The sequence below is a fragment of the Camellia sinensis genome, chromosome 7 (assembly GCF_055761805.1).
Source record: "Camellia sinensis isolate YWXY chromosome 7, ASM5576180v1, whole genome shotgun sequence".
NCBI lineage: Eukaryota > Viridiplantae > Streptophyta > Magnoliopsida > Ericales > Theaceae > Camellia > Camellia sinensis.
This window is the reverse complement of record NC_138967.1, coordinates 185916084-185926829: the sequence shown is the minus strand read 5'-3', so window position 1 is coordinate 185926829 and position 10746 is coordinate 185916084. Positions and strand designations below refer to the sequence as shown.

The 10746-nt window shown below is 31.4% G+C and overlaps 1 protein-coding gene and 1 pseudogene across 1 annotated transcript; both read left to right on the top strand.

Moving 5' to 3' along the window:
- The first annotated feature begins 5187 nt into the window (after positions 1-5187).
- On the top strand, positions 5188-6819 carry LOC145796384 (disease resistance protein RPM1-like; annotated as a pseudogene).
- Positions 6820-6882: 63 nt separating this feature from the next.
- LOC145796383 (uncharacterized) lies at positions 6883-7974 on the top strand. Its single transcript, XM_082881475.1, has one exon. The coding sequence runs from the start codon at positions 6883-6885 to the stop codon at positions 7972-7974; it is 1092 nt and encodes a 363-aa protein (XP_082737601.1).
- The last annotated feature ends 2772 nt before the right edge of the window (positions 7975-10746 follow it).

The following is a 10746-nucleotide window of genomic DNA, read 5'->3' as shown; positions in this document are numbered from 1 at the left end:
CTAATAGAGTGCTATATCATTAGGCTTGAAAAATGAGTCTACCTTGTTTGGAAACATGCTATCTTAATAACTTTTTAACTTTTTACGAAAAAATTATATAAAAAAAAAAGAGTGATGCGACAATTTATAATAATTTTTTGACTAAAATATGTAATCCTCAAATGAGGCTAACTTTTTGGTTAAAGTAGCACTACTCTTTGATTTTTTATGTTCTTGAGAACATGTATACTATATGCTATTTATTGTAGTTTTTATAAAAAGAATAAAAAATAAACATATTTTATGTTCTTTGTACATAGAAAAATAAAAAAAATAAATCAACCAAAAGTTAGTAAACACTACTTCAAATATTGGATTTCTAATCATTTTAATTTAAATTGGCACAAGTTTTTCAAATCTCAAAATGAATATTTCTTAGGATTATCACTTCTTGAATTTTTTAAGGCTGCAAAAAGCATTTAGAGACTTATTTTCAAACTTCATAAACCTTAACGAATGAGAATAATATTTGCAATTAGTTAAAAATTTTGATTCATAACCATATGATTCAAAGTTCAAACTCAATATAGGTAGTAGTTAGAGTCGGAGGAATAATGACTTGGCTAAGTGTGTAGGCGTGAAGACAAGCTTCCTTTAGAGGTCTTTAGTTGATTTTCACGGACATTAAGTGATTGATACTATAGGAGTTCCTTCTACCCAACTGACTGAGCAATATGATGTAGTAAAACGACCAGGGGAAGGAGAAACACCTCAATATCAACCGTGAAACCGGTTTACGGAATCACGGAAATCAATCTTATTAAACAGTTACATAGATTAGATCTAACTTGACAGTTTTTGTAGGATGCCTTCCAAAATTTATTGACCTTTGAAAAAGAACAGCAATTCTATCGAAATCAAACCTTATTCAACCATCTAGATTTCTGAATTAAGATCTTGAAAAGTATAATTGTGTAGTAACAATGAAATTACAATTACTCTCTGTGCATATTGTGGTAGCAAATTTACAAACAATATCAAACTTACATCAACTAATCTTTTGGAATCTTTCAAGTCTTTGCATCAGAAAAGTTGTATATAGAAAAATAAATCATACAACCAACTAGTATTATACAAAGTTGTGGTATAAAAACTCTGAAACAGGATAAACAAATCAGAAGACTTTTTAGCAACACTTAAGCCTGGAGTATTTTGGAGGAAGAGATGGGCACCTTTCATTCATATGCGGGTATGGATCCATCATATTGTATGCGGATAGTTCCATTCGATACTTCCGTCGAATTTGGCAGTAAGGGAGCTTCACGGTGTCCACGCCATTGCACCACTATGGCAGGCGGCTTGAATTGTTTTCAAAGAACTTGAGAGTGTAATAAGCATATCTTTTATTTGCAGTTTGGACAAGATAAATCAACAAAGCAATAATAATATGTGAAATTCCTGACCTGGGTTTTAGATCCACAAAACAATCAAGTTTATTTTGGTGATAGTAAAATGAAAGATAAATTTACATAAAATCCACACAACAATCAAGTTTAGTTTTGAGTTGAGGATCTGCAATCAAAGGGTAGACTTGATTACAATGGAAAATCCAAGACTTTATTCAATTTGGATGAAGCTTCGTTGTGACTATCATTGCCTTGTTATCGTCATTGGGTTTTACACGGCATTTGGTTGAGAGATTTGAGAAAGAATTTAGAAAGAGAAAAGGAAAATGTAGGTGAAATATGAATAAAATATACTTACATTTTACCTAATTTCATACCCTTTTTTCTTTTTCTCCAAATTTCTTCCCAAATTCCCCAACCAAACATATCATTAGGGTTTTGGATATGAATGAAAATGGAGGGTCGTAGCCTAGGGGTCTTCAATTGATTGGCTTAAACAACGAGAGAGAGAGAGAGAGAGAGAGAGAGAGAGAGAGAGAGAGAGAGAGAGAGAGAGAGGAACGTGGAATGGGTTACATACATGATGAAAGACCTTTTACTAGCATCTGTGAATCACACCATAGCCCAAAACAGTTTGGCACTTAACTAACACTTAAAACCTGAATCAAAAATATTTTAGGAAAATTACAATAAACCAAAAAAAAAAAAAAAATCGGATTTGACCATTGTGAATAAATAAATTCTGAAATTTTAATTTTATCTATTTAAATTTTAATTATTTGATTTGTTTTCAATTTAAATAATTTATCTATTTTGTTAGGTAAAAGCAACCAAAAAAAAAATTTCATTTTTTAATTATTAAATTCACCAAAAAAATGATATTTTAGACATTTTAATGGCTAAAATATAAATTTTCTGTTGATTTTAATTAAAGAAACTATGTAAATAGTTTAAATTGAAAAAAAAAAAAAAAGAGTTTAAATTGATAGAATTAAAAACTCAGAATTTATTTTGAATTAATAGTCAAACTCTATTTTTTTTTAATTGTAATTTCTCCAAATATTTTTGTTATTAAAAGGTCTTAGGGTAATGGGATTTTCCTTTGTTTTCTTAATTTTAACTTGCGTTTCAAAATATTTAATAACCTTTTATATCTCATTTTTCAATGTAAAATTTGTTTTGTTCTTATTGTAAACAAAATTTTGAAGATTTATTTATAACATTTACTATTGCATCTTTAGGGAAAAAAGATTTTATTAACTGGGAATTTGTATGAAGAGATTTTCTTCAAAACCTTTTAGATAATTGAAATAATTTTTTAACCTTTATGATTGAAGCTTCAAACAAAAAGTATATATATATATATAATTTTTTTTAAACCTTGGACAAAGGTTTATTATTGGTTTTTGGACAAGAATGTATTTTAAGTGTTTATAATGATACCTTTGATAATGAGAATTTTTCTTTTTGGATACGTAGACAGTTATTTTTTTTAAAAACAAATAAATATAGATGATTATATTTTTTTGAGTTTTGTACAAAGAGAATTGGAATTTGGGGCACTGAGTTCTTGTGTGTAGATTATCCATTACGAAAATCTTAATTAATTTAATAATTATAATAAGATAATTTTATCATATTTGTATTTAAAATGTGGACAATACAATTACTGTTTATTTTTTCAAAATAAATGCAAAAAGCATTTAGACTTTATTTTGTTTCAATGTAAATTTATTTTTATTTCAGCAGGTAATACAAAATTTATTTTATTTCCCGATATTTGGTAGACACTTAAAATAGAAAATAAAAAAATTTACTATATGTATTAGGTAGAAACCAATGAAGGTCCACCTTTACGCCCCGTTTGTTTTGGGAGATAGAGGAATGATTAGAATTGAGATCGAACCCACTAATATTGTGTTTGTTTTGAAAGATGAAAAGAGGATTCATAATCCCCTCCGAATTAGGATGAGTCTTGGGGAAGGGATTAGAATAGAGGCTAGGAACTTTGTATTAAAAAATAGTCCGCCGGACTATTTTATTTTATTTTATTTTTTACATGTTGGGCATTTTTTTAACATTAATGTTTAATATTTTTATATTTTTTTATTATTTTATATAAAAATAATTTAACAATCCCTATACTAACAACTATTATCAAAACAAATACAATTTTATTTAATTCTCCCACTATCAATTACCTCACTAATAATTTTTTCACTATCAATTCCCTCCATTTTACGTATGAAAACAAACCAATCCTTAAAAATATCAATTTGCTGAATGGGCCCAGCCAATAGTCAACTTCCTAAAAATGACTTACAGAATTTCTAATGATGAGTCATTCTAGAGATGACAAAAAATATTTTTATTTTATTGCAAAATATTTTACTTATTTTTTATTCAATCAAACAATATAAATACATATATTTTACATAGAAACAAATGACACCTTAATTATAATTATTAGATCAATATAATTTATTTCATGAAAAATTCACACACACAATTTAATAAGATACACAATTTATAACATCTCCAACCTTGTGTGGCATTTTGCCTATATAAAGGTTACCATAAATTCTACATTTTATTTTGTCTATTTACATTTTATGTTTTTACTTTAACATTGCTATTTATTTTAACTATTTATCCAAATAGTACTCACTTTATGAAATGTCACATAAGCAATAAAAATGGAAGGAAAAAATCGCAAGAATTAAATACATTTTACTTAATTTTTGAAGATTAGTTACATTTAGCTAGCAAGTTGGGATGAAGACAAAATGCCCATCATATACCCAAAGAATTGGCGTTGAAGAAATTAAATTACACTAGACATTTTAACTAATCGACAATAGTATATTAAAGATGCCTAGTATATTAGAGATGCTATTAAAATCCACCAAAGTAAAACTATGACAGCGCCACAGATTGAGACTAGCCAAAATATTTTTCTTGCCAGCTAAAACGCGTGGGACACAATCTTGGATCTATGGCATTCACATGATCAAATATTTAAGTGAGGTATTTAGAAAATTATTAGTTGATCCAGAAACAACTCGACGTTTTGCACCTATGCCATTTTTATCAGCTAGATCCCTTGTTGTTTGGGCCGTGGCAATCACAATCTTATAAAGCAATCATGTTCTTGTACCACCTTATAACCTCTTGGAATATTTACATTTTGTAAATGTACCAATTAGTATATTAATTATTGTACTAATTGATAATATAACATAATTTAAGAAGTTTTGATATTTGTAATTTGTATAATGAATTGGGTCAATAATATATTAATTAGTGCATATAACACCGCCGAATAGATAAATGTTGAAATCATAACTTTATGGAATGAGTAATACAATACTAATTTCATTCTTTATTCAAAATTTTCATTTGTCACCGGTGACAACGAGAATCATATTAATAAATATATATATATATATATATATAAATAATTTTTTATCTATTTTTTCATCTCTACACACAAAAAAGTGGGTCGTGTATGCATTTATTAGTGTGGATCTCGTTGTCTTATGCGTAAGAATAAGAAAATAATGTAAAAAATGAATTATGTTTAGCATTACACATTAATAAAAGTACATAAAATTCGCTTATGTTTAGAAATTTAACTTTTGTCTCTTTGTTTTTCTATGGTCAAGCAAGACAAATCCAGATGAACCAATCCCAATCATGGATCGATGAAACCCAGTTGAATTTTGAGCATTACAAATCCCCAAATTTCAAACTCACTACTTACCTTTTAATCAAAACTCTTCAGTTCAGAGTTCATAGCAAAATGGCAGAGACTGCAGTGTTCGATCTACTAGCCAACTTCGCACCCTTCCTCCAACAAGAGGCCCATTTGTTGACCGGAGTTCGAAATGAGATCGAATACATCAGAGATGAATTCAATCGCATGATGTCTTTTCTCAGAGTTGCCGATGCCATAGAAGAGAACGAGCCCGAACTCAAAGTATGGGTCAAGCAAGTGCGTGAAGCTGCTTATGACATTGGAGATGTTCTCGACTTGTTCATGCTTTGCCTCGGACATCGTCATGGCCATGGATTTTGCATTTTTCTTCGTAAGGTTTCTTACTTTATTAAGATTTCAATAGCTCGTCACCAAATTGCTTCTGAAGTACAAAGAATGAAGTCCAAAGTTGACAATATTTCGAAAGGACATCAGAGGTACCATGACAGATATGGTATGTTAGAGCAAGGCTCAAGCTCAAGGTCCACTGGTTTTAACAAAGCATGGCACGATTGTCGTGGCGATGCCCTTCTTCTCGATGAAGCTGAGCTTGTGGGCATCGATGAACCCAAATCACAACTAATTACGTGGTTGGTGCATGAAGATCCCAGACTCAAGGTGCTTTCTCTGTCAGGAATGGGCGGATTGGGCAAAACAACACTAGTTAAAAAGGTCTTTGATGATGCAGTTGTGAAGAAGCATTTTCAGAACCATGCTTGGATCACTGTTTCTGAATCATTCAACATCAAGGAGCTCCTAAAAGGCATGATCCAACAACTTTTTGAAGAAGTCAGGCAACCTGTCCCACAAGGGGTGGAATACATGAATACCAACAGCTTAAAAGGGATAATTAAAGCTTTCCTGCAACAAAAGAGGTATGTGCTTGTTTTCGATGATGTATGGGATATTCATGCCTGGCAATCTTTTAGATATGTGTTTCCTATTGGCAATTGTGGCAGCCGAGTGGTGCTGACAACCAGAAATGCAGATTTAGCTTCTTTCTCTAGTAAAGAATATCATGGGGATGTCTATAACCTTCAGCCCTTGCCTCCCAAAGAGTCTTGGACATTGTTTTGCAGGAAAACATTTATGGAGAATTCTTGCCCTTCATATTTGGAATGGCTTTCAAGAGCTATCTTGAAAAGATGTGAGGGATTGCCACTTGCAATTGTGGCAATTAGTGGTCTTTTATCAACAAAGGATAACAATGTGGATGAGTGGGATAAGATCAACCGCAGTCTTGGTGCAGAACTAGGAGGAAATGACAAACTCCTAAGTATGAAGAAAATATTGTCACTCAGTTAGATTGATTTACCTTACTATCTAAAGTTCTGCTTTCTGTATCTAAGTGTTTTTCCAGAGGTTTATTTGATTGAACACGGGAGATTGATTCGATTATGGGTGGCAGAAGGCTTTCTGGAAATGAAAGCAGGAATGACTATAGAAGAAGTTGCTGATGGCTACCTCAATGAGCTAATCAATAGAAGCATAGTTCAAGTGGCACAGATGAGATCAGATGGAAGGGTCCAGACATATCGTATCCATGACCTCTGGCATGAAATTATTGTTTCGAAGTCAGGAGAGCAAAACATTGTGACAATTGCTGGTGAACAAAAAAGAGTGTGGCCCGAAAAAGTGCGGCGCTTATCAATCCACAACCATTTGGAAAACACATAACAAAGCAAGTGTTTCACTCGACTTCGTTCTTTGCTTATGTTCAATGCAACACATTCACTGTCCATGCTTGCATTGTCAAATGATGGCCTACAGTTGCTAACTGTGTTGGAATTGAGAGGTGCCTTCTTGGAGACATTCCCAAATGAAGTTTTGAAACTACTTCAACTCAGGTATTTAAGCTTGAGGGGAACCAAAGTAAAAATAATTCCGAAGTCGCTTGGAAAGCTCCAAAACATGGAAACATTGGACCTTAAAGATACATATGTCACTGAGTTGCCTGATGATATCTTGAAGCTCCAACGACTTCGCCATATCTTGTTGTATCACTGCATACAAGATCCTGTTCCTTCCATTTGTTTTCAACACCATTGCGGATTCAAGGCCCCGACGGAAATAGGAAGTTTGTCATCCTTACAGACACTTTGTTCTATTGAAACAAACCATGATAATGGGACCATTTTGCTAGGGGAGGTAGGGAAGTTGACTCAACTGAGGAAATTACAGATTGAAAAACTGAGAAATGAAGATGGGAGGGTGTTATGCTCGTCCCTTGAGAAGCTTAGTAACCTTCGCTCATTGGTTGTTCGTGCAACAGGAGAAGACAAGATCATTGATCTAGATTCTCTTTCTTCACCACCTCAACTTCTTCGAACACTCTACCTAGGAGGAAGTTTACATAAGGTACCACATTGGATACCTTCACTGCGCAGCTTGGTAAGAGTAATTTTTGCATGTAGTAAGTTAAGGGATGTTGATCCACTAGAATCCCTTCAAGGTCTGCCCAATTTGGTTGAACTTCAACTTCATCAGACATATGAAGGGGAAGAATTGTATTTCAAGGCTGGTGGTTTTCAAAGACTTGTGAGATTATACCATGGTGGATTAAAAGGACTGAGATGGGTGAAAGTGGAGGTTGGCTCAATGCCTCATCTTAAAGAGTTAACTATCAGTGAATGTGAATTGGTAGAGGAGTTACCCTCTGGCTTTGAACATCTAACCAACCTTAAAACTCTTTATTTGGTTGATATGTCTAATGGATTGATTTCGAGCCTAAACAAAGACTTAGAAGATGGGAATTATTGGAAAATTGCAAACATTCCAGAAGTTTGGATAGGGGACACAAAATGTGGCTATTTTGAAGGAAATTATCTATAGCGACAGAGGAGAAATCTCTAACCATATTGGATCATTACGACATTTAGAATGCTTATTATGTATTTATTTATTTTCATGTGCACATGGTACTTGATTTGTTCTATAATATTGGGATCAAATTTTTCTCTATTTTTTTTTTTCTTTTTTCTGTTACGTTTTTGTTTTTTTAGTAGATCAGGAGCTTGTTATTTGACCTCCTAATTTTGATCCTAGAGAGTTGGTAACTTTGCAAATTTTTTAATTGGTACTGTAAACCTTAGGGTTCGTTTGATGAGGTTTTTATTTTATTTATTTTTCTTTAGCTTTAGATTTTTTGAAATTGGAATAAAAAACATGTTTGCTAAAATTGTTTTCACTTAAAAAAATAAAAAACTAGCTACAATTCTCAGAATTTGTGAAAATAAGAAAAACGTCTCCCTCACCCTTCTGTCCTCTGACCTAGGGTTACAAATGAGACAAACCGAGCCAAGCCGATTTTTGCTGAGCTCAAGCTCGGCTCGTTTGCTTATCGAGCTTGAGCTTGGTTCGATAACTAACTAGGCTCGATAAGATTTTTTTTTATTTTTTATATTATTTAAATTCATAAATATTATTTATATTATTTAATACATAAATAATGTATTTATGCTATTATTTATATACTTTTTATTTAATATATAAATAATATATTTATTATATAATTATAATTTAAATAAAGATAAACGAGTCGAGCTTATTTGAGCTCGAACTAGACTCGTTTACTAAATGAGCCTAATATTCGAGTTTGAACTCGACTTGTTTACTAAACGAACAAACGAGCCGAACTGAGCCCTTAACGAGCCGAGCAGAGCCCAACCAGCTCGTGAACAACTCGGTTCATTTGCAGCTCTACACTAGCTACATTCTCTGCTCCAGCGACCACTTCCAAGCACTCCCTCCATTTTTGGTAACTTACTAAATTTGTTTTCTTGTTTTCATTTAGGAAAATAATATAAAAGTTCATTTTCTAAACTCACTTTTTAGACCCAGTGATATGTAATGTAAAAGAGATGATTAGTTGATAATTAGAGAAAACATGAGAGAGAGAGAGAGAGAGAGAGAGAGAGAGAAAGAGAGTTGTGGTTGATGATTAGAGAAAACATGAGAGATAGTTGTCTTAAATAATCTAGGGTAAATTACAAATACCCCTCCTAGAGTTTAATTCAAATACGGATTGCCCCTGTAGTTTTGAAATTATAAATACCTACTTGTCAAACATTTTTATTAAACAAAATCAACCAAAAAAAAAAAAAAAATCTATTTATTCTCTTATATAACAATGAAATTATTTAAATTGTTAATTAAAATATATTTCTGATATCATTAAAAACGGGTAATTAACTTGATGATTTATTAATAAAATGGGTCATTTATTATATAATTCAAAACTTGAAGGGGTGGGATGTACTTTCCAAAACCATAAGGGCAATCCGTAATTTAAGCAAATCTCAAGGCATATATTTATAATCTACCCAATATTCTAATAGAGTGCCACATTATTAGGTTTGAAAAATAGGTCTTAACTTTTTGGCTAGAGTAGCACTACTCTATGATTTTTTTATGTTTGGAGAACATGTATAATATGCTATTTATTTTAGTTTTTACAAAAAAATAAAAAATAAAAAGAACAAAGAATAAAGAATAAACATATTTTATATTTTTTTTACATAGAAAAAAAAAAAACCACGTGTTAGTAAACACTACTTTAAATATTGGGTTTCTAATCATTTTAATTTAAATTGGCACAAGCTTTTTAAACCTCAAAATGAATATTTCTTAGGATAATCACTTTTTGAATTTTTTAGGGTTGCAAAAAGCATTTGGAGACTTATTTTCAAACTTTATAAACCTCAAGGAATGAGAATAATATATGAAATTAGTTTTAAAAATTTATTCATGACTATATGATTCAAAGTTCAAACTCAATATTAGCCACTTCTACTCTACATAGATTAGATCTAACTTCACAATTTTTGTATGCCTTCCAAAATATATTGATCTTTGAAAAAGAATAACAATTCCATCCAAATCAAACCTTATTCAATCAACCCAATAATTGTGATTTTTTTTTTTTTTTGTTGAATTTTTCTCAAGTTCATGCCCAATGGGCCCATGACGGGCTTGTTTCAATGATTCAAACCGTTCATTTTGTAGGATCCTCAATGTATATTATCCATGAAAAATAATATAATAATCATAACATTTTTATTTTATCGTATTTGTCTAAAAAAAAAAAAAACAATAAGTACGTTTGGTGGGGTGGTTATGGACATGTTTGCATTGGACAACTTCTTGGCCATTATTTTAATCAATTTTTCTCCAACCTTGATGGAGATTGTATATAATGAATGAGTTCTATTTTCATGACTCATTGATGGACCTCATTCTTTATGTACTACTGCTTTTTTGTCTTGGTATCAAAATTTCATTATCAGACCATCTTTTAAATGTCTCTTCTATTTGATCTCTTTATTCTTCTTCTAACAATAATGGTAGTGGCACAAAAAGTAAAAACAGAAGTGTATGAAAAAAATAAATTTGTGTTGTGTTCATTTTTATGTGCATATTTGTGTGTGTGTTTTTTTTACATGCACATAAGCATTGCTCTTATGTCTTTACACTTACACATAGAGCTTTGTAAACGAGTCAAGTTAAGCTTAGTAAATAGGTTGTGCAAATTTGACTTGAAAACTTAATGAGCATGGTTTGTTTATATTTTGAGTCGATCTCAAACTAAACTTAATCAAATGAATC